The sequence below is a fragment of the Buteo buteo genome, chromosome 1, assembly GCF_964188355.1.
Source record: "Buteo buteo chromosome 1, bButBut1.hap1.1, whole genome shotgun sequence".
NCBI lineage: Eukaryota > Metazoa > Chordata > Aves > Accipitriformes > Accipitridae > Buteo > Buteo buteo.
This window is the reverse complement of record NC_134171.1, coordinates 55,814,486-55,838,287: the sequence shown is the minus strand read 5'-3', so window position 1 is coordinate 55,838,287 and position 23,802 is coordinate 55,814,486. Positions and strand designations below refer to the sequence as shown.

At 45.1% G+C, this 23,802-nt stretch overlaps 3 protein-coding genes and 1 long non-coding RNA gene across 52 annotated transcripts in view; 2 read left to right on the top strand and 2 right to left on the bottom strand.

Moving 5' to 3' along the window:
• The window catches only part of TRMT10A (tRNA methyltransferase 10A), a 37,763-nt gene extending 17,315 nt beyond the window's left edge, over positions 1-20,448 (top strand). Inside the window, exons 8-11 of one of the 6 annotated variants that reach the window (XR_012650914.1) lie at positions 6,183-6,278; positions 8,740-8,903; positions 14,567-14,699; positions 15,731-16,591. Coding sequence is in view for 1 of the 6 variants with exons in the window: in XM_075031428.1 (XP_074887529.1) it covers positions 20,146-20,150 (5 nt within the window). In the remaining 5 variants the exon portion in view is untranslated. Of the gene's footprint in view, positions 1-6,182; positions 6,279-8,739; positions 8,904-14,566; positions 14,700-15,730; positions 16,592-20,145 lie in introns of those variants that run through there. The other 5 variants (XR_012650912.1, XR_012650911.1, XR_012650913.1 and 2 more) reach the window with 5 other exon arrangements.
• On the bottom strand, positions 1,928-20,150 carry LOC142032672 (uncharacterized protein C4orf17 homolog). 2 transcript variants are annotated; one of them, XM_075031584.1, is made up of 8 exons: positions 8,784-8,968; positions 6,818-7,024; positions 6,175-6,230; positions 4,581-4,745; positions 3,961-4,042; positions 3,391-3,547; positions 3,049-3,092; positions 1,928-2,140 (listed from the first exon to the last, which is right to left on the bottom strand). In XM_075031584.1, exons 1-8 carry the CDS (start codon positions 8,884-8,886, stop codon positions 2,049-2,051), a joined length of 906 nt encoding a protein of 301 aa, XP_074887685.1. In that variant the 5' UTR covers positions 8,887-8,968; the 3' UTR covers positions 1,928-2,048. The 2 variants fall into 2 exon arrangements, with proteins under 2 accessions (XP_074887685.1, XP_074887677.1); XM_075031576.1 differs by lacking the exons at positions 1,928-2,140; positions 8,784-8,968 and adding an exon at positions 19,869-20,150 and having other exon boundaries at positions 2,984-3,092.
• A 455-nt stretch (positions 20,449-20,903) lies between the features above and the next one.
• Positions 20,904-23,237, bottom strand: LOC142032686 (uncharacterized). Its single transcript, XR_012650949.1, has 2 exons — positions 22,826-23,237; positions 20,904-22,103 (listed from the first exon to the last, which is right to left on the bottom strand). It is a non-coding gene; the product is annotated as an uncharacterized LOC142032686 (long non-coding RNA).
• A 48-nt stretch (positions 23,238-23,285) lies between these two features.
• Positions 23,286-23,802, top strand: part of LOC142032347 (alcohol dehydrogenase 1-like) — a 330,614-nt gene continuing 330,097 nt past the window's right edge. For 42 of the 43 annotated variants that reach the window (XM_075031193.1, XM_075031006.1, XM_075031212.1 and 39 more), the window contains exon 1: positions 23,286-23,394. The gene's annotated coding sequence lies outside the window, so the exon portion shown is untranslated. Of the gene's footprint in view, positions 23,395-23,421; positions 23,642-23,802 lie in introns of those variants that run through there. The other variant, XM_075031091.1, reaches the window with a different exon arrangement.

Here is a 23,802-nt window from a genome sequence, read left to right as displayed (position 1 = left end):
TGGTGGGGGGGAGCGATAGAGCGGCTTTGGTGGGCACCTGGTGTCCAGCCGGGGTCAACCCACCACAACTAGGATGGGTGAAGTGCCCCTGAGGAAGCTTTATTTTCAGACATCTAGCAAATACAGTAACAGATGCTTTGGGAAGGGAAATGACTGCGAAGATGCGATTGTAACTGTCCTTGCAAACTATCAGTCACCCTTCTGGCTCTAACATGTTTGCTCAGTAACCTATCAGCTTCATGAAGGAAATGCAACCGTGCTGTTGCAAGACTATGTTAACGTGGTTGCGTTAATTTTGGTTCTGTTTGGCAGTGAGCCTCTGAGGCATAATTAAGTTTTTCAGGCTCAGCTAATGCAGCATGATGCTGAGAGACAGCTGATAAGAAACACTAAGGACAGAGATTTATATGGAATTAAGGCAATCTGAGTATGGCCCAAAAGCTTTTGGTCAAGTATCTGCCCCATTCACTAAGTCATTACCACAACTCGGTCAGCGTGTAGTCACTCAACCCTGCTGTTTGGTTTCCAGTTCACTTGGTTTCCGGTTTAGTTTCCAGCTGACTTTGTAATGTTTACACCTAAGACACAAGGGAAGTTTCAAAGCACTGCCAGCTCCTCTCTTGCTTGAAGCTCTGCTCCCATTTGCCATGGCCTGCAGGCTCATACTCTTGCACAGCTGTATAGGAATTACATATCTGCTAAACTGATACCCATTAAATCGTTTTGTAGAAGTGAGTTTCTGCATCTGTGGTCTGAGTTGGCAAGTGGACCTGTGTCACGACCATTCTGGGTGACCAGCCTTCTGCTGGCCATTCACAAATACTCCGTTCATTGATTTGCGGCTACAGGTTACTTCAAGCCCCCCAGCCTGCTTCATCTGGTGCTCTAGCATGGCTAGGCATGTGCAGCAGTGAGTGAGCACCAAGGGAAAGCAGAGCTGAGATTGTCCCCCAGGTCTTAGCATAGCCCTCTCCTGCAGTGGGAAATGGGAATGGAGGTGGTAGTTGTTACTGCAGTAGACGTGATTTGAAGTGAAGGCAGGGGCTCTTGGAAAGAGTATACTGAGCTCTGCTCTGAGCTAAGCTCCTCTTTCCTTAACGCTGTGCTAACAGGATTTTTCTCCTTGCCCATCAAACAGCCAGATGTTTTGAATGAGCCTGTCTGCACTGAATAATCTTGCTCTGGAAAATAAATGGAAGTAGGGTCGATTTATCACCTTTCTTTGGTTTTGTGAGAAGAGATTGACAGAGATATGTTTAAAACAGATAAACCCCGATTCTCCTCCTTTCACAGTTCACTCACGAGGCCTGAAAAAGGGCCAGATGTGTTTCTGTCATTGTTGGCCTCTGTTTTGGTGGCTTGAGGTTTGCATGGTGGTTTTAATGTTTGTTTGGTGTCATCCTGTCCCATTCGTGTCCCATGTTCCCCCTCCTCCCCCCATTGGATACTACAGTTTGTGATTCTTCTCTGCTAACGATGAGAACTATAGAAGCAAATTTTAGCTTGCTGTGAGGCAGACATCTGCAGTTAGTCTGCAGGCCAGATTTTGAAAATCCAGAGTCTTTTTTCTTCCAGTGCCTAGGGCTTGATGTGCATCTCTGCAGATAATGTGTGTGTGCCCCTCTTCTTACCCCAGTATGTCTGTGACTGTAGAGTCAAGTCTGCACACAAGAGCTCTTTGTGCAGGCCTGGCTGAGTCACACAAAACAATGAATCCGGTGCCCAAAAGTGTTGCCTCTGTCCTTTTTTTCATTTAGCGCACTTCTCATGTACCTCTGCAGCATGGTTTGGTTGAATTGCTTGAGGACTAAATATAATGAGCATAAAATTATTTTAACAGGGAGTCTGAACAGATATCTTTATAACATAACTGCTAAGAATACATATTTCTGTATGTGATAGTGACTGGGAGATGCTTAAGTGGCTCTGAATGGGGGGGGGGCTCCACTGGAAAGGGGGATATCTGTTGTTTGGGGTGGCTGTGGCACAGGTCAGACTTCTGATGAGAGTGTGAAGGCAGGATGGTCTCTTCTTTCCATAGCACTTTTTCAGTTGGAGTTCTTCCCTGGGAGCAGTCTGTCTGCTTGTCCTGGACCTCTGTTCCTCAGCCTTGAAAGCAAATGACATTCTTTCTCCCTTTCTGGAAAACATTTTGAAAAAGGAAGCTGTATATTATCAGGATAGGCTTAGGATTATGTTAGACTGGTTTGGCTTTGTTCCATAAGCAGATGAGAAGCACATCCACTCATTAGCAAAGAAGCCTCCTTGGACACCACTTCGAAAAGGAGAGGGTTGCTTTGGAGGTTTCTTCTTTTTCCTTCTCATTCTTACGTAAGATTACTCTTCACCCACTCCTCCAGTAGAGTTACAAACAACAGTAAATGCTGGTAGCATTAGAACTGGCATGAATGGCTTTATTAAAATGATAACGTACTATGGGACTGACTTTTGTTGCCTCTGTGTGCTTCAGAAGGGACACAAAGAGGTGATAGTGGTGTTTCTTGGGAGTGCCAGTATTGTTGGCTTGCCCTGACTGGGTAGAGGATGCAAAAGCGGGCTTTGGTAGCTGAAAAAGTCTGAGAAGGCCTGATTTCGCCTGCAAAGGGTGAGGGAGATGTGTTAGGTGAGGGCAAATCCCAAAGTTGACTGGCAGGAGTTTCAGCTTTTATATGACTTACAGGAGCAGATTTTAGTGAAGAGATTAAATGAGTGCCTCTTTCTAGCAAGAGGCAGGTGCAATTGTACGCATGTCCCTCACCTTGCTGTATTTCTGAGTTACAGCAGTTAGAAGATTTACATGAATGTCGTATCAAGAGAAACTAATTGAGTGGCTGCAAGGATGGAGGGTCTTGGCTATCTAGCTCTTAAAGAACTTAAATTCAGGTTTTAAATGTCATTTCTCATATTGTCACTGAATTCTATGATTCTAATTTGCATCCTGCTGCGAAGGCAAAAGTTAGAGCTTCTGAACATTCACAGTCCCTGTACTGTTTGGTGACTAGCGTCCTAGACACATGTGTCTTAACATTTATAATTTCCATTACTTACTCTGTTTCACATTTCGACTGGCCCCTGATTCTTTAGCCGAAGACCTGAGTGAAAAAAAGAGAACGTCTGACTTTACAACTGGTATAGACTGTGCACTGCAATATATGGGAGGTTTTTCTCAAAGGGGTTTCAAGTGCTCCTAAAATTTTGTGATGTTCCTGTAATAACTCAATTTGTATCCAAAAGTGTGGGGTTGTTTGTAGTGAGGAGCACTTTTGATGAAGGCTGTGCATGATAAACTTCAGTCACAAAGTTGCATTTTTCATGGGAGGAGAAAACAAAAATTTCTGGGTTTGAGGTTTGGCTTATCCCTAATCCTAGCAACCTCACATCAGATTTTACCTGGACTGATTCATCTCCCCTCCTGGAGCCTTCTGAAGAGTAGGGAGAGGCTTTACTGGACTCTGGCTACTCATGTTCTCTGCTGTAGCTTCATTAGAATTCAGCACAGCTTTATCAGTCATCTCTGAATGTATCAGACTGGACACAAGGTCTTTCTCTGAAAAGTGAAGGTAGAAATGTTATTAAAGTTCCCACTCGCTGATCTGGATGTTTAGGGGGGAATTCAGGAGTTCCCTTACCTCATTTTCAAAGGGCTTAAGGACATCAGAGAGACATGTTATGTTTGCTTTCTGCCTCCCCCCCAGCCCACAGCAGCCCAGAGCTCCACTGGGAGAGCACGTTTTTCCACCCTGCACCAAACCTGAGTGCGCTGAGGTCTGAGTGACTAATTTGTGTGTACTGTCGCCTTACTGCTTAGCACAGCCACAACTGGGCCAAGCACACTTCACTGTATCCTAGTCCTTCCACCTCAGCAACCCCCTCCAGTTCAGGTCTATGAGAAATTCAGGGGTTTATGCGAATGTACAAGAGGGCCTGTTTTTCAGAAAGGGATACAGATGCACGTGTTACCTTTTTTACTTGCCCTTGCGAACCATTTTTGGATCTCGGTAATTGAATCTGTCTGCAAAATTTCGCTCAGTTTTTCCAGCACCTGGAAGATGTACAGGATGGTTACCCTGAAGGAAGAGAAGCTGATTCACAACAGTTTTTGCATGTGTTTTAGTTAAGCTCTAGCTGTGTGAGTGTGCAGTTCTACAGTTGTGCAAATTGCCTAGCCTAAGATGACCCATCAGTTTTGCCACAGTATAAGCTAAGGACAGCAGCAGTCTGCAAAAGGTGATGTTGAGTGAGTCCCGTGTACACAGCGCTTCAGAGACACAGGAAGGAAATCCTAAGCAGTGTTTACTACATATAAAGCCCCTTGCATGTGATGTAATATTTGCAGGCTGGTTTTAGAGAACAAGTTTCAGCCCGTGTGCTAGCTGCATTGCTCCCCCAGTGACTGCCCATAGCAGCTTGTGTTCAGGTGAAAGAAACTCAAGAGTAAATGCTAAATACAAAAGTCAGTAGACTCCGCACTGGGGCAGTGGGGGAAGGGAATCTGACCAATAAAGTCCCATGCCATCCTCAGGAGAAATCAAAATGTGTAACATCATAGGAAGCCATATACTGTAGCACTCGTGTCTTACCTTTATTTTCTGATCCAGGTATCTCGAGTCAGAATTCACATTCTTCTGGATGCAGGGACTGTAATCCAAGTTGATGAGTGGAGTGGAGGGCTGGGTGAGAGACGCGACGTGGTTTCCCTCTCTGTTTGCAGATTGTGCAGAGGCTTGGAATTGTTTTTTCAAAAGCTTTTCCAAAATAGAAAACAATGTGTAAAGGAATGGCTTGACTCCATTTAAGCAGCAATTAAAGGCAACGTGAAGTGTATGGTTAACACTAGTCCCCAGCAAGGCTGTGCAACAGAAAACACATCTAAAACTGTTATTTGCTTGAATATAGCCACCTGTAGGTTAATTGGATAGGTTAATTGTTACAGCTTCTAATATACAGTCACTGAGAATAATAATAGATATCTGTGGCATAATGCGTAACATTGGATGAGAATGAAAGTGATGCCAGGTAACTACTGATGGAAATCAGATGAGAAAGGGATTAAATCTGGACCTCTGTGGTCTGTTTGCTTTTCCATCGTGGGTTTGTAGCATGCTGCTGAGCCACTGCTCTTCATTTCTCTGTGTGCAGGCTTCACCAGTCTATTAAAGGACGAGGAATTAAAACGTGATTGGCAGAAGGTTCTGTTTGTAAGTGCAGAGGAAAAGCAAAAGGCAGCTAACAGCTATTAACAGGCTAGTTTACTGAGTGAGGCTATATGCCAGTATCTGTCCATTATATAGTTATTTTGCAGCCAAACCACAGTAAATGCAGTTTGAAGAACTGTGTTTTGCATGTATAAATGAACAGTAAAAATAAAGCATGGTCTTTACTATACCCATCTCTCAGGAACGACATAACATTTCGAGAGAGCCCCACCCCCAGTTAAAATAGAAAAGTTAGGAGAAAAGTGAGTCCTTATTTTTAGCATCTTTACTGCAAAACGTCTTCGTAGTGCCCTCTCCTATCCAGTAGCAGTGCAGAAACCCTTGCATTCCCTTTTTCTCAAGAGCGTGCAATCCTCCTTGCGATACCATTTGTAATGGAATACTGACTTAGCCCTCAGCTCTCATGCGGTTGTAATAGGGGAGACGAGTCATTAGATAGCCTGCAGCTTGAGACTAAGGAGTTATTGCAGAAAGAATCTTTTACTGGAATTTATGAACACAGCAGCAAAGTTGGATCTAAAGCCCAGCGTGCCGCTTGTACAAAACAGTGTCAGCAAAAGTGAAACTGTTGGCAGTAAGTAATCTAAAGAATCTTTGTGTTGTGAAGGGAGGAGGTTTTTTCTTGTGCTTGTTTGTTGTATAGTGTGACATTTTTTCCTCAGCAGTTTGAAACAAAGTGAATTTTATTCCCATCTTCATTGGGTTTGGCCATTTTTCTTGCTAGCGAAGCACAGTGACATTACAGTGCTGAAAGTGATACAGTTATGGCTTAGTTATTACCCTACTTGACACCGTCTCCCTTCCAAGCTCTCATGTTCTACACACGGGATCCTCACATCCCTCCTTTTGGTTCTGTGCTGTCCTCCTTAGCAGTCTGAGACTGTCAGTTCAGGTTACAGTGTTGAGAAAGTGAGAGAGAGAGTGCCGAAATAAAGAGCTGTGTCTTTTTTTCCCCTACCTTTTCAGGTGAAGGAGGGTTATTTTGAATCCTTCCAGGAACATCTGCACATCCTCCTGGAAATCAACAGGCAGAGTGTTTTCTCAAGTTGAAGAATAAAGGCCGTAAGATACACCTTATGTTATATTGGGGTGGGGGACATTTTTAATTGCTAAAATGCACAAGCCATATTTTAGATATCTCTAAGGGGGTCTATTTCTTCCCTTTTTTGTGTGCTTTTACTACCTCACATAGTACATTAATGCAATTATTTGCTGAGATGCCTAAGACATCTGAAGAAAATCCTGGAAAGTGTATTTCATAGATACATGCTTACAGTGGTGTGTAGCTACTGCTGCAGAGTGTTGCTTACGGATGGCATAATTGCTGATAATTGTGAAGTTATTAGATGTCTAGTGTGCATATAATCTCTAAAAGCTATGAAGATGCAAGGGTAATTAGCAAGGAGAAATCTGTGGTGACTAACACGCATAGAAGGGAAGAAACACTTGCCTTTTAAATGTACATTCATTGCCCTATGTTCCCTTTACCTGGACCTGAGCTGTGATGACACAGTGCCCTGGCTGAGACCCGGTTGCATCTTTAACGGCTCAGGTTCCTCTTCTGCTGCTGTATAATAGGGCAGTTTGGTGCCTCTACTCACGTGTCATGGACTGTGGAGTGCCTAGCTGCCTTCGCGTGAAGCCCTCGAGCTTTGGAAGGTAGCAGTTGGCAGACATGTTGCTTGTGGCATTCCTAGGTAGCACGTGTTCTTGTTCAGCTTCTTGCTTGAGGATGACTTTGTTGCCAGCAGATGGGTATTCTCTTGAAAAGTTGCTTCTTACGAGACAGACCGGAGCGTTGTTTAATCCTGTGCAAAAAAACGAAGGATACAGTCTTTAGTACAATAAACACCCACAGTTAATTTAACAGGTGATCTCTAAGGAGAGTCTCGGCTGGAAGAATGGAAAGCAGGGGTATCAAATCTGAAATTTGTGTGTAATAATACAGGGCTTACGGAATGGTGTGTAGACTTGGCATACTTGAATAGATGGCAGAGGGCCAAAAGCAGTCTGTTACAGAGGATGGTGTGATCAATCACTACCTGAACAGTGACAATGTTGCAGATAAAATCTGGAGAGTGGCCAGGTAGGGTGAAGAATGCTCATTTAGCGATGCCAATCAGGAGGTGAGAATCATTGTTCTACCTCTCTTAAAAAGCTTGTAGTTTTCAATGAGAGTTGCAGCATTTAATGAAGAACTAGAACCCTCCTTTCTTCGCCAGGGTAAAAGGAATTTTATAAACGGCCACTGTTTTTATCATTAGTGTAAGTCAAACTGGATTTAACATGGCAAAGAAGCAGTGCTATTAAGTAGCTGATGAGGATTTTCAGAACCTTGGTTCTGTTTGGTATCTGACATAAGACAAATCTTAAGCAGAAAGTAATTACAGCTGAACATTACTCTACTGAGAGTACAAATATATCCACCAAATTAATCTGGCTAAGCTGTGTAAGACTTTGGTCTTTGCTGGCTGTGGCCAACTTGTCTTTTTTACCAGCCTCTAGAAAAAGAGAGAGATGCACACAAATATGTATTTTATTTTTTATGTGTTCTATGTTTCTACGTTAGGTAGATTTTATATATATATATATATATATATACACACACACATATGCACACACAGATACACAGAGTTGTGTACATTATATGCTGGGTGGTCAATCTGAAAGGAGGAGTCTTGCTTCGTTCCTTCCAAGGCACCCCTTCCAAGACACAAGAAATTAAATTTTATTGCGAACTGATTTGGTCCTGCATCATCCTTCATCCCTTATTACAGAAGTTGTATCACAGATTCATCAGCTACCAATACCAATCCTGATGAAATATCTACTTATTCTAACTGTCCCCAAAAAACTCAGCAGAGATTTTTTTTCCCCTTCATGATCCTTCTATGCCTTCTGCAGTATAAATCTGGCTGTGTACCAGCAATTTGCCTTCAGCTGCTGCCAGAAAGGTGTCTTTGTGCAAACCTACAGGGTCAGCTTCTTGAAACAAAAGCCAATCCCTAGAATCCCTATTTTGTCTGCTGATGCAAATGGCACACTGATTTTGACTGTATTCCTTTCAGGTATAGGCAGAGTAATCACAGCTAGATCTAGCATCCAGCAGAGCAGCATGGTGTTTTTAGAGCACCAGGTTACTCTTATTAAATGCTGCATTGTGCAATATGTTGCTCCTGGAAAGGTACAAGAATTATTTAGATGAGAGTGAAATAGAGAAAAAAATTGTGACAACCCGTCTCTGGCACTTACGGTACACTCGTGAGCACAGAAGGAAAGAGGAAGAAATTACTTTAGCTTGAGGGAAATTATTTTAGCTTAAAAGAAATCCCAGACAGTTGTCTTGGCAAAATAGTTCTAGTTGTACCTTGTAAAGAATTTAGTGCTAAAGATGCTTAGTGGATTGAAATCAAGGTAATGGCTTTTTTGGATGAAATGCTTCTCTTGGAAACAGGAAACAGGAGCAGTGGGTGCTTTTGGAACAAAATCACGTTATGCTCGCATTTCTCTTTGTGCTTGCCAGGGCAGTTGTCCAGGCTATCTGTGTGGTCCCTCAACAACTCTTACCTGGCATGTGACAGACCATCCTAGGATGGGGAACATTCCTGGAGAAGTAGTACCTTTCCCTTGAGCGGCTAGACTGAGAGTAACATCGGTCGTAGTTCCACATGTTGTGGTTGAACTGAGGTTCGTACACTGATATGAAATCAGTATTTGTTGTGTAAACTTTCTTATTCTTTTGTGGAGCGTCTTCCGGCAGAGCGGGTTGGCTCTTCTGCTGATGGCCTGAGGCCAAACACTGGAGGTGAAGTAAAGAACATGAACTCACATAGACGGAAAGGTAGTGGAAATTTCAGTTACTCTTCTTCTTGTCGTTTCTACCTCTTGCATATACAATTTGGAGAAGCACAGGAGGGTGGAAGCAAGCTAGCTACTGCTCCACTCCTAGGTAGTTACCTCGGGCAACCAATGCTGCTTGTGTGTGCCGCTCCTTCCTGTGCATATCTGAGACACCTTTTTGTAGTAACAGACTATATTGAAGCAGGGGGAGTGGATTGCTTTCTGACTTGTGATGAAAAGTGCAGGGACAAATGACGATAGCAAAGGAGACGACCAGGCCTTTTTGGTTTCTGTCTTTACTAAGGGTTGCGTATGCAGAGGGGCAGTCCCATGTCTCTTAGTACTTGGTATCTGCTCTAGATTTTGGGTTTAGAGGTTGAATAATACACTAGCAGCTTATGACCATTAACTTGTTTGGTTTTTTTCCCTTTCCTGTAGTAGCAGTCATTAATGGTCACAGTGTTCTTTGCCTCTGGCACTTACTTAGAATACTCAGTACCATAACGTCTAAGATTGGGAACATCCTAAGAATGGCATTTTATTGAGGCGCCTTGCAAATGTCACACAGAAGAGTTACATCAGGAGAGACTCTGGACCTGAGTAAGGCAGCCCAGGCTGCTCCCTGTATAACAACCAGCGCAACTTAAGAAAAGGTGACAGGTGATAGTAGTAGGCGACACTCTTCTGAGAGGTACAGAGGCTGAGCTGACACACTCTCTAGAGAGCCGTGCTGCTTACTGGGGGCTTGTATCAGGGATGTCACCAAGAGACCACCAAGCCTTGTACGGCCCACTGACTATTATCTGCTGCTGTTGTTTCCTGTGGGCACCAGTGATACAACCAGGAGCAGTCTGAGGAGTATCAAGAAGGACTACAGAGCCCTGGGAGCGGTGGTAAGGGACTCTGGAGCACAGGTAGTTTTTCATCAGTCCTCCCAGTCAGAGGGAAGGGGTTTGAAAGAGCCAGTCAACCTGGCAAATCAACAAATGGTTACGGGACTGGTGCCACAGCCAGGGGTTCAGCTACTTAGACGATGGGACTCGCTTTGAGAAACGTGGCCTACTGGTGGCAGATGGAGTCCATCTGTCAGAGAAGGGGAAGAGCATCTTCGGTCATAGGCTTGCCAAGCTGGCGAAGAGAGCTTTAAACTAAAGTTGCTGGGGGAGGGGAACCTCAATCCATCCCACTCCTACCGGTCTGATGCCAGTGTCAGCAGGGAATGCCCAGAGCCTAGAAAGGGATCACAGGTCAGCAGGAGAGCACCTGAAGAGCAGCACAAAGGAATTCCAGCCACTCCAGCCAGTAAGTCAGCTTCATCAGGGGCCCAACTTAAATGCCTCTATGCAAACAAACGTAGCATGGGGAATAAACAAGAGGAGTTAGACATGTGCGCACGCCTGCAGGGCAATGATCTTACTGGCATCACGGAGACGTGGTGGGATGGCTGCTATGACTGGAGTGCTGGAACGGAAGGATACAGGGTTTTTAGGAAGGACAGGCAGGGGAAATGAGGAGGGGGTGTCACCATCTATGTCAATGACCAGTTGGAGTGCGTGGGGCTCTGCCTGGGGATGGGTGAGGAGCTGACCAAGAGCTTATGGGTCAGGATTAAAGGGAGGGCAGGGACAGGTGACATTACAGGGGGAGTCTGCTACAGGCCACCCGACCAGGAAGACCGAGCAGATGAGACTCTCAGGAGCAGCCTCACGTTCACAAGCCCTAGACCTCATGGGGGACTTCAACCACCCCAATATCTGTTGGAGATACAACCCAGCAGGGCATAAGCAATCCAGGAGGTTGCTGGAATGCATTGATGATTACTTCCTTCTCCAAGTGATAGAGGAGCCAACAAGGAGAGGTGCTATGCTGGACCTTGTTCTCATCAGCTAGGAGGGGCTGGTGGGGAATGTGAAGCTCAAGGGCAGCCTTGGCTGCAGCGACCATGAAATGGTGGAGTTCGGGATCCTTAGGGCAGTGAGGAGAGCGCACAGCAAGCTTGTTACCCTGGACTTCAGGAGAGCAGACTTGGGCCTCTTCAGGGGTCTGCTTGGTAGAGTACCATGGGATAAAGCCCTGGAGGGTAGAGGGGCCCAAGCAAGCTGGTTAATACTCCAAGCTCAGGAGCAATGCATCCCAACAAAGAGGAAGTCAGGCAAAAATGCCAGGAGGCCTGCATGGATGAACAAGGAGCTCCTGGACAAACTCAAACACAGAAAGGAAGACTACAGAGGGTGGAAGCAAGGACAGGTAGCCTGGGAGGAATACAGAGAAATTGTCCGAGCAGCCAGGGATCAGGTTAGGAAAGCTAAACCCCTGATAGAATTTAATCTGGCCAGGGCCATCAAGGGCAACAAGAAAAGCTTCTGTAGGTACATTGGTGATAAAAGGAAGGCTAGGGAAAATGTGGGCCCTCTCTGGAAGGAAATGGGAGACCTGGTTATCTGGGACTTGGAGAAGGCTGAGGTACTCAGCGACTTTTTTGCCTCAGTCTTCACTGGCACGTGCTCCAGCCACACCACCCAGGTCGCAGAAGGCAAAGGCAGGGAGTGGGAGAAAGAAGAACCATTGGAGTAGATCAGGTTCGAGACCATGTAAGGAACCTGAAGGTGCACAAGTCCACGGGACCTGATGAGATGCATCTGCGGGTCCTGAGGGAACTGGTGGCTGAAGTGGCTAAGCCACTATCCATCATATTCGAGAAGTCATGGCAGTCTGGGGAAGTTCCCACGGGCTGGAAAAGGGGAAATAAACCCCTCATTTTTAAAAAGGGAAAAAAGGAAGACCCGGGGAACAACAGGCCTGTCAGTCTCACCTCCGTGCGTGGCAAGATCATGGAGTAGATCCTTCTGGAAACTATGCTGAGGCACATGGAAAATAAGGAAGTGATTGGTGACAGCCAGCATGGCTTCACTAAGGACAAATCATGCCTAACAAATTTGGCGGTCTTCTACGACGGGGTTACAGTGTTGGTGAATAAGGGAATAGCAGCTGATGTCATCTACCTGGATTTGTGCAAAGCATTTGACACTGTCCCACGCAACATCCTTGTCTCTAAATTGGAGAGACATGGATTGGACAGATGGAGCACTTGCTGGATAAGGAATTGGCTGGATGGTCACCCTCAGAGAGTTGTTGTCAATGTCTCAATGGCCAAGTGGAGACCAGTGATGAGTGGCATTCCTCAGGGGTCGGTATTGGGATCAGCACTGTTTAACATCTTTGTTGCCAACATGGACGGTGGGATTGAGTGCACCCTCAGCAAGTTTGCGAACAACACCAACCTGTGTGGTGCGGTCGGCAAGCTGGAGGGAAGGAATGCTATCCAGAGGGATCTTGACAGGCTTGAGAGGTGGGCCTTTGCGAACCTCATGAAGTTCAATAAGGCCAAGTGCAAGGTCCTGCACATGGGTTGGGGCGATCTCAGGCACAAATACAGGCTGGGCAGAGAATGGATTGAGAGCAGCCCTGCGGAGAAGCGCTTGGGGATGTTGGTTGATGAGAAGCTCAACATAACCCAGCAATGTGTGTTTGCTGCATCAAAAGAAGCATGACCAGCAGGTTGAGGGAGGTGATTCTCCCCCTCTACTCCACTCTTGTGAGACCCCACCTGGAGTACTTGTGTTCAGCTCTGGGGCCCCCAACATATGAAGGACATGGACCTGTTGGAGTGAGTCCAGAGGATGGCCACAAAGATGATCAGAAGGCTGGAGCACCTCTCCTATGAAGACAGGCTGAGAGAGTTGGGGTTGTTCAGCCCGGAGAAGAGAAGGCTCAAGGGAGACCTTCCAGCAGCCTTCCAGTACCTAAAGGGGGCCTACAGAAAAGCTGGAGAGGGACTTTTTACAAGGCCATGTAGTGATAGGATGAGGGGTAATGGCTTTAAACTGAAAGAGTGGAGATTTAGATTAGATATTGGGAAAAAATTCTTTACTGTGAGGGTGGTGAGGCACTGGAACAGGTTGCCCAGAGAAGGTGTAGATGCCCCCTCCCTGGAAGCGTTCAAGGCCAGGTTGGATGGGGCTTTGAGCAGCCTGGTCTAGTGGAAGGTGTCCCTGCCCATGGCAGGGGGGTTGGATCTAGAAGATCTTTAAGGTCCCTTCCAACCCAAACCATTCTGTGATTCATTCTAAGATTCAAATAGAAGAAATTCACCTGTAAAGGCTGCCGATTGTAAGAGCCTGGATGGGCTGAGGATGGAATAAGCATTTGTCAGTTATCTGCTGGGGTCAGGAGGCAGCATATTTTAAGGAATATGTGGAGAGAAGAGGGTTGGGAAAGGACAGGACATCTTTTTTAAGTAGCTGTTAATGTTTTGCAAGGTTACATTTTTATTCCATAACTACATCTGACTAGGGGAAAAACTCAAGTGAACTGACAGATTTTGCAGTGTGCATAGAAGGTCAAGAGACGTGAGAAGGCTTGCCCAACTGAAACCAAAAAGTATAAATTCCATAGTTGAAGGTCTTGTCTTAAGGTCATCCTATGCCCTAACAAACCAACTGGGGCAAGGTCGGTGTTTGTCACCTGTGAATCATCACATTTCAGTGCACGAGGAGGCAGGGTGGAAGCTACAGTTCATCCAAATGGTTTGTAGCTTACTGCAAGCTCAGCTTTTTTTTTTTTTTTTTTTTCCACATTTAAAATACCTGTATCTCCTGATACCAAAAGTAAAAATACACATCTTCTGATTTTGGTTGTAGTGGATTGATTGAATAATGAAATAATGAAGATGGCTATTTTGTGTAACATCCTGATTGCACTTGTATTTCTCAGCCAACTTTTATAACTTAAAAAAAATAATAATTAATTGGGAGACTAGCTTTTCCAAAGCCCTATAAATTTTTTTACCATAAAATATCCTCTCCATATGCTTAAGATTAAATGCTTACTCAAAATAATGTATAAAGTAACTTGGAGGAGCAGAAGTTACATTCTTTATTCTGGGCCTTCTGTTTTTCTACATAATCCTGCTGCTTACGTTTTTGTGTTGGCTCTCTATAAAGGACTAACTATATCTAACTGAAGTTTTTTAAAATTAAGTTCATGTGGGAGGGTTCTCTAATAAATTGTTTAGTGGGTTTTCTGTGGTAATCTAAACGGTCTTGTGAAACATACTTCTAGAATCTCACTAGTTATTTAGCAGCCTCAGAGTATTATATACAGTAATTGCTGGTACAATATGTTTTGGGGATTTTAGGTGTGTTACTTTACCAAAATAGCAACTTACGACATTGTTAATATTTAAATCAGTAGAATTAAATGCAGCGATACCATGAACAACTGGATGTTTGACAGAACAATGTTACCAGCCAGCGCTGTCATTTTTGTATTGTAGGTAAAACCGCACACAAAATGTTGATTATCATTGCAGTATTCAAAAATACTTGAAGGCTTCCTGTTTCCTTACAAAGGATGTGTACAACAGTTATTTAGAGTAGTCTTCTATCTGACTGTGCTAATGGGTTCTTGAGAGAAAATGAAACTTAGGTCATTTATTGCTTTTTCACTAGTTCTCCGTCTGTACCCGGAAAGTGTGTAAGTGATGTAATGGACAGAAAGGTCTAACTACCTGAGAAACAGCGCAGTAGAGGTCCTCCTCGGCAGGATGCTAAGTCGGCAGTACCTTTTTGCCTGCTGCAGCAGGTAAGATTCACCCTGTAGCAAGGATTCACGTCTTTCCTTGGGTAGGGGTCTTCAGCTGAGCGAGCAGCAGCCTGGCTTGTCTGCTCTGCTGAGCAGCTGTGACAGGCGCAGGGCTGGTGATCCGGGGAGGTTCTAGAACCGATTCTGTTGACAATTCTGAACTGTGCGCCACCGCGGCAGCAGCACAGCCGCATCTTTTGCCTGACGTTAGCAGAGGGAAGAGCTTGTGTACCTCCACTTCATCCTTTATGTTTTTAGCACTCTTCCTCTTTAACATGAGGATATTCATGACCAGAAATAACCGATTTCTGTAGAGAATTAGTATTTGCGTGTGGACACAGAAAAAAAGGCTGTGCACAGGACTATAAAATCACCTGGCCTTGGGGTTTTGTGTTCAAGAAAATTCATGCTTTTGGACAAGATTTTAGGGATGATTTTTTCTAGAGTACAAGTGCAGTGCTACATAGTTTCAACAGGTGAAATTGTCATCATCAAGTAGGGTTAATGGGGTTAAGTGAGTAAGCGTAAAAATGTATTTTCAGGCATTGACCAGTAAGGATCTTAAATGTAGTCATGCGATTGCAGTTTGAATCTAGTAACAGAAAGAAAATCTAGAAATCTAAATTGCAATGTGGCCACCGTTTATTGCCAGAGATTTCTCCAATGGTGCTTTGTCCACAAAACCCAGATTCCTGCTACGCTGAAGTTGCAACTCCAGTACACTTTTCAGGTCGCCTTAGAAACCCTCCAAGTTTACAAGCGTTATCATGTAGACTCAGACACTCAGTCACAGGATATTTTGTGTGTCTGGGTTTCACAGGCTCCTATTTCCTTACCACTGCTCATATTCCAGAAAGCACAGCTGTGGGAGATGACTTTTCCCTCCCTGTGATGGTGGACCAGAATCAGTGCTTTTGGTCGCACAGGGGGGCCATAGCAGTCCATTAGCTTGTGGTCTCCAGGTGCAGCTATTTCAGGACATTGTACCTGTGAGTGACTGCTACTCATTTAATTTTTTGTTGGTTTTGTAGGTTTTGCAAGCCATCTTGGGAACAAAGAGGAGGGTAAAAACTTTGGCTCTGCGGTCATCAATAAATTACATTTAAGTTGCTCGTCATGATTTTAAGGTCTTTTGCAGAAAAATGGGGCACACTTTCTTTTTGTACTCGGCAGAAGTGGGAATACGTGGCATTGTCCACAAGAAGTTGGAGAAAAGCAATAAATGGAAGAAGTGTGGGGAGGTTTTTTTACACTTGGGGGGAAAAAGAGGAGCGTGACTGGTGTGACTCTGTCATTACAACGAACGTTTGGATAACTTACAGGCTAAGATGCTGTGGAATCTTGTCAAGAAGAGAAGGCAGCTGATAGCAGAAGCTCTAAGAAAGGGTCCATGCAGCTGCTAGCTTCTGATCCTGTGTATTGGGTCTGGCTGAGATGGAGTTAATACTCCCCACAGCAGCCCTCATAGCACTGTGCTCTGCATCAGTAGCTAGAAAGGTGTTGATAGCACACCAGTGTTTTGGCTGCTGCTGAGCAGTGCTGGCACAGCATCAAGGCTGTCTCTCCAACATTTTTGCCCTCCCTTCAATGGCAGGCTGGGGCAGGGCAAGATCTTGGGAGGGGACATAACCAGGACAGCTGACCTAAACTCACCAAACAGATATTCCATACCATATGGCATCAGCTCAGATGTAAAAGCTAAGTAAAGGGAGACGGAAGTGGGGGGCATTTTGTCTTCCGGAGCAACCACTACACGTACGGAAGCCCTGCTTCCCGAGAAGCGGCTAGACATCGCCTGCTGATGGGAAGTAGAGAATAACATCATTTGTTTTTCCTTTTGCTTTCGCGCGCGCGACCTTTGCTATCACTTTATTAAACTGTCCTTATCTTGACCCACGAGCCTTTTGTTATATTTTTCTCCCCCCTGTCCAGCTGAGGAGGGGGAGTGATAGAGCGGCTTTGGTGGGCACCTGGCATCCAACCAGGGTCAACCCACCACATCCTGCAACCCAAAATGGCCTGTTACCATTTGCTTTGTTGTAAGGCCCAGGTAGAGAAGAGGCTGTTGTCGTGGAGGCACCGAGGTAACATGAAGCACGGGCTGATTTTGAGTTGTCACACGTGGGGACACAAAGTGTCAGGACCTGTGGGGCATGTGTTAAGATGTATATTTTGTTCCTGAAAACACTTTTATCAGTTCTTTTTAAATAAAGCCAGCAAGGTTGGCATGAAATTGTGGATCTACCTCCTCATGAATCCTCTGTGTCTATGGATGGGGGAAGAGCACAAGAGAGCCAGAGTTAACAGAAAATACCTGCATCTTTGCTACATGTAAGAAACAGCGGGCCATTGTTGCAAGGAAGGATTCAAGAAATTCAAAGAATGCGGAAGGGACTGCAAGGTAGAAGTCTTTCATACTGCTGTTCAGTTAATTTTCAAGTAGCTATGACAACAAAATGGCTTCCTGGGGACCATGACTGTCTGCCTACAGAACAGAGTGCAAGCTGCAAACCTTGTTTTTCCAGTATACTTCATTTTTTATAATCGCTTGGGATTTACAAGTAGTCGCTATAAAAGCAACCTAAGCAAATAGCCAGCCGGACTCATTAAAAGGGAGCTGCCATTAAGATCTCACATAGTGCAGTATTGTCTTTATCCAAATACAGCAAATGGAAGTGAGGTTCTGGAACAGCACTTCCCTGAGATGCAGTACAAGGAGCTTAACTTTATTTGGTAAATTGATGAAAGGGATCATTTGGGAAAACTTTTGGTTTTTACAAAGCAGAGGGATAGATTCATTGACTGGGAAATACAATCTAATTCTGTGACTAGGATGCCTAGGGAGAGGTACTACTGCTGATGCTGCAAGACAACTTCATAATGTGTTCAACGTTAAAGAGATGAGGACATATCTAAAAGGAGAAAGGGAGAATTGATCGACTCAGGTGAAGAGCAGTAGTGTTAGTTGCCAAAGTTATGTGTTCTGTGATGTTTGGATACCGTATGGTTCCCTTATTCAGCTCAGCCTGTTGATTTCAGTGGGAGGTGAAAGGATGAAATATTATTAAGGAATCGGAATCTGCCAGTAATTCTGGCCCTTCGCCTTTTCACGCTTTCCCCAGAGCTGACCCATATTTCTTCCACTATAGTGCTATAGAAATACTAAGATTATTTTTAAATTTTAAAAGGAATAGCTCTTTGGGACACGTATTTTGTTGCTGTGTGAAAAACATTTTCCAGATGTTAATTGAGGTTGACATTGGAAAAAAAAGGTTGAATTCATGCCTGGGTCCACCAGTTTAGACATAATGAAGGATCTTAAGTTACTCTTGAAACTTATTCTTATCTATATCTTCACATCAGTTATCTATACCATCTTTACCTTGGACGGCCTCCAGGAGTCTGGGCTCAACGTGAAGTCCTATTTTCAAAAGCCTAAGTCTTGCGGAAAGCAAGAAAGATTTGGCCCTTAAGCTGGGTGGATACATAGGGAAAACTCAGAACTAGATTTGGGGATTTGCATGCACAGAATATCAAATCCAAGGATTTATGCAATGCCTATCTGTATAAGAAAACAGCTATGATGTTCTGTAGAAGTGTAAAACTGAGCTGGAGAATTAAGTTTTAAAGGTACATTAGATCTTGCACCCAGCTAGAACTCAGAAGTCGAGAAAGATGGGCCAGATAGAGCAGAGCATTACAGATTTCTTTCAGCTTTGGATCAAACAGCAGCTGAAATCTTGAAATAAAAGGCTGGCTGAAAATGCTTTGGGAGTTCTTGATAAAAGTCTTGGTGAAAGGTAATTGAAAGAAGTCTGGATTGGTGGGTGATTCCAGCAATTTCCTTTGGTTTCAAAATTTGTTAATGTTTCTTAAAGCAGTGGTTCTCGGGAGGGGCTCTCTTTGCGTCCGTGGGAAGGTGCTTCTGAAAGACCTCTAGTCAAAGCTGGAGAGACACAATATCTGTTCCAAATGGCATCCAACTTTTTGATTAAAAAAAATAGATGATAGAGTAAGCAGCACCAGCTACAGTCCTGGTAGCAGTCCTGTGCAATTTCCTATGCAGTTCAGAGGATTACGACCTACATAAAGATCTACAGTAAAGTAAAACCATGAACCACTTTGTTGTCCCCATTCCTACAATTCCCAACTCCAGCTCTATAGTGATAGAGAAAGAAGCGTTCAGGATCATATCATGGAGATACAAAGATAACTTTCTCAGTGCCAGATGTTCTTCAGGCAAAAGAAATACCATCTCTGTTTTCAGTTGCATTTGTGGCAGTTTCTAGCTAAAATCAGTTTGCGAGCAGAACAGCCTGGGACAATAAATAGCAACTGTGAGTAAACAATGACAAAACAGACAGAAATGGTAGATAAAAGCCTCTGATCTTTCTATGTTCGAATATCTCCAGGCTGCGAGGGGAGGGGCTGCTGTAACATTTGAAGATCTGGATCCTTTCCTGAACTGCCAGTTGGGAGACATTGCAAGGCAGTTATTATCAGTGCTTACTATCAATTGGGAACCTGCTTCCTCATGACTGAATTCCATGATTCTATCACTCCTTTCAGGAGTGGATTTAGTATGTTCAGTAATGCCAGATATGATTATTTAACAAGTAGGAACATTTATTCAGTGGTTAAGTGCCCCTCTTGGTTCTGATTTCAGGCTAAAATCAGGCAGTAAATTGCTTTGCTTCTCTAAGCTTTTTCTTTCCACCTATTTATTTTACTGGTACCTGACAACCATAATTGTCCTCCAGCTCCCCTTGTACAGTGGCGCGCACAGAAAAGGTGAGGTGGGACTGAAAAGGAAAGCCAGCAAAGCTCTACAGGCAGCACATACTGCTGGCTTTGGAGATCACTAAATGTACTTTCTTTTTTTTTTTTTTTTTTTGCATTTTGGATTTACATATTGTATGCAAGTTGTAGCACTGGTCGGCACTCTGGTGTTCTAGCTTGTGGCATGTTATTTAAGAAAGCACATTTATTCCTTGTTTGCAATCTACAGGCCTGGCTGTCTTATTCTCAAGATTTTCAAGAAGGACACCCTTGCATATTTCAGGCATGGCCCACTAAAGCATTGCACTGGAAGCAGAGATTAATCACTGTACTGTTTTGTGATAGGAAAAGACAAGAAATTAGTTTCTGGTAACACAAATAAATACTCACCTGCAGCGCTCTCAGGCATTTCTTAAAGAAAAATCCTTCTTTGAATCCTAGCTTCAGCTGCACCAAGTTAACAAAACTGTAGAAAAATAGGCAGGGAAGTTCTCTGCTTCACCCTGCTGTCCCCAGGGAAGATCAGCTCTGGCACGCTTGCCTAACCAGGTCTTACAGACCTCCAAGATGATGGTGCCACACCATCTCCAAGCAATCTACCTTTTTTGCTATCCATGCCCAGAGGAAGTTTTCTTCTGCAGTGTAACTTGAATCTTCCTTTTTTCAGTGTAAGTCAATTTTTTCCCTGGCCACCATGGAGATGGAGAACAGAACATGAAAAAGAAAAGCTGCACGGAAGCTCTAGAAGAATATGATCACTGTGTTTCACCATCAGACATCATTGCTCTGCTTATGAAAGCTCTGATTTTCATTGCTGAGCTTTGAAAAGTTGTGGATACTGCCAGAACTATTACTCAGCAATCCTGAGCAGCTGCTGAACAGCAGAACACATCCAGAGATCTTTACACCTGTCTAATAAAACATTAGAAAGGCAATAAAGAAAGTATGGCTTGATGAACCTGAGAAGAAAGTCTCAGAAGCAGGAAATATGAAGGGGATATGGCAGAAAGTCAAACCTTCTGGATGAAATAGGCAAACTTGACTTTAGTGGCATGCAACAGGGAGCTCACAGCAAGGTGCCATAAGTAAGCCTGTTGTCTCGTTCCCTTCCCACTGAGACTCGGCCCCCCTGGTTGTGGGTGGGCCGTGACAGATCTACCAGATTCCTGAAGTCAGGGACCCCAGCAGCGTTCATCTGCATCTGTGCTGTGGCAATTTCCCAAACACTGTACTACTGCAGGTTAGTGTACTAGCCCCCTGCTTGTCCTTTTCCTGGATTCAGGTCAATCTATCTTTAATTTGGTTTCCACGTAGACTCGGGTCCCGTGTCATATGTGCTCATTGACCCTATGTTTGCTTATGGAGCAACTGTGTTTGATTCTAGCCTTTGCAGGAGGGCATCTGAATTATCGGAGTGGAAAAGAGCCTCTCTGAATAATCCCATCTTAGGGGCTTTCAGTCAAGAAGTTGGCCACTGATGGTGGTTTTTTGCAGTACAAGCTGGCGTGCTGCACAGGGCTGTAGCTGGCCAAGGGGATCCACACTGACCAGTTATTCCAAAAAGCCACATCAGCACCTCAGCTCAGGGCAGTCTTGAGGCACTTTGACTGCCAGCTGCAGCTGGGAGACTGGCTGTGCCCACTCTTTGTGCCCCAGAGCCAAGGAACTCAAAAAGAAAATAGCCTGAAGTGCAGCCTAGGACTGTTGGGCTTGCCTTTGAAATATTGTTACCTACTGACATCTGTCCCTTTCCTGAAACTGCTTAATAACCTGAACCTTCCTGTTGGCAGCTTCAAGAAAGATCAGGTATCAGCTATTTAAATGCATAGTTAGCTGAAAATCAATAGATGGATGACGATGTAAGCATGTATTGGTTTATGGGTACTGTCACGCTGCTGATGCACACTTTGCAGTGATGTGGATGGCTGTAACAACACATTTGGAGGTTAGTCTGTTTTGAATCATTACGGTGGTACCTCAGTGCGAGCGCTGTCACAGAACTTCTAGAGGAAGATTCTCCTCTGCACTGGGTGGCTTGTGTGAATTAACAATGCATTTACCTATTTGTAAAATAGATCTTGAAGATGGCATTCCTAAAATCCTTAGAGCTTGAGGATAAGGTCAGATAAGTTTGAAGAGTTCCAGCATTTCTTTGACTTAAACAAAACTTTTTACTGCTCAGGATATGTCATAGATCCAGCATGCAGCTCATTAGGTAATCACACTGAAGATCATAGGTTCACCGTGCTGCTGTTGGTTGTTGGTTCATATTATTGGAAAATATCCGTTTACTGTGCAGGGGGATTTTAAAATAAGCTTTGAGTTAGCACACATTCTTCTTGTGATAAGTTACTCTGGAAGGTAGAGATGAACTTCAGTATGACTTCCAAATCTAAGGCTGACTAAAATTTGGCCCATCTTTGAAATGTATAGCTTAATTGTCTCTCTTCCAAGAAGGTAGCTCTGTTAGCTGGAACAACAGCGTCTGCTACTGACACTCCTAAAGCCAGTATATAATAAAACCGTTGATTCATACTCATTCCCTTTTGTTCCTTTTTTACTTCAAGTAGTGCAAGATGTGCTTTGTTATTCTCGTTTTTCACTTGGCTGTGATTTTTCAGAGACCTAAAAGGAAGATAAAAGGCATTATTTAAAAAGGGGGTGTTCATACTTGATTCAGTACTCTCCTTAGATATTATTTTCCTCTTCAGATTTTTTTAATACTTGCTCTAAACCCATAAACTTTCATAACTGGTGTCTGGCTAATTTGCAGCAGCTTCCACCTTTGGCTTTTGTTCTTGAGCTTACTAAAATCAATGAGGCATCGTCCCCTGAGCAATTTACTTATTTTCTGGGTGTTCTGGGAATGTATTGGTGTTTATTTCTGCAAGTCTTTGTTTACCTCCTCACAAAACTGGATGTCATCATCCCGTGCTTGCTTAATGCAGCTCCATTGCCCTGTCATGCACGTTTGTATAACCTTCAGATATGGTGCCTAAGCTGTTTGAACAGGTTTCATGTGACCTGCCCTGCATGCTAGCTCTGGATCTTACCTGCTGCTCCATTTTATCTCTGCACTTCATACTAATGAGCACCTGCAGCGTTTCATGTCCCTGATCCTTTGGACATCTGCCGTGGTTTAACCCCAGCCAGCAGCTAAGCCCCACACAGCCACTCGCTCACTCCCCCCCCCCCCCCCCCCAGTGGGATGGGTGAGAAAATTAGAAGAGTAGAAGTGAGGAAACTCATGGGTTGAGATAAAGACAGATTAATAAGTAAAGCAAAAGCCTGCAAGGGCAGGCTCTAAAGGCCCCTAAAGCCTGGCCACGGCACCCACGTCCACTCACCCTGCCGTGGGCCGGTGGCCGCCACTGGCAGCCGACCTCGGCTTGTCAGCCGCTGTTGTAAGGGATGATGCAAAACCGAGAAACCCTCCCAAACTGCGACTGATCCTCGAGTGCTTTTGTTACGGTGGTTGTTTGTTCCTTTCCTATTTGACTGGCAGCTGTTCCAGCTGACGCCAGAGCTGACTGAGAACAGAGCGATCAGCGCAAACGGGCGAGGCCAGCTCCCCCCCTGCCTGCGCAACCGGCCGGGACGGGTCCCGACACGGCTACCGGACGCTCCGCGGGCAGGAGAGGGGAAACTCGCCGAAACTCGCGCTCACTCGCTATCTGCGTGGCGTGGCGCGGCGCGGCGCGGCGCTTCCCCTCAGCGCCGGGGCGCTGTCCGTTAGCGCCACGTGACCGCCGCCCGTTGCTCGCCGGGATCTGAAGTCGTGGCGGGCGGGGAGGGGAGGGGAGGCGCGCGTGCGCGCGCGCGCGCGGGGCGGAGCCGTTGCTCCTCCCCCTCCTCCCATCACCCGCCCCTTCCCCACCCCTCCTCCCCCCGGCGCTGCGCGTGGGGCGGCTCGCGGGTACGTTACAGCCCCCCCTTCCCTCCCCCGCCGCGTCCGTTACCCCTTGGTGTGGGAGGGGGTGGGGCGGGACGGGAGCTGGGGTTCGGGCTCGGCTTTCCTCTGAGGGAAGGCGGGGAAAATGGCGGCCTGGGGAGCGTGACACCCCCTCCCCACTCCCGGCTGTCGCTGCCGCCTGTGGCGGGCGGGTCGCGGCCCTTCCCCGGGCCCTTGTGGGCGGAGGTGGCCGGTCCTGTGGACTTATGAGGTACTTCGGCGCGTGAGCAAAAATAACGCGTGTGTTTCTATATATATAATGTGTGTATACATAGATACGTGTCTGTATATAGATGTATGTGTGTATATGGGTGTATATATACGTACACAGATGTACGTATAGAGCTCGGTATCCGCGGGGCGTGCACGCTG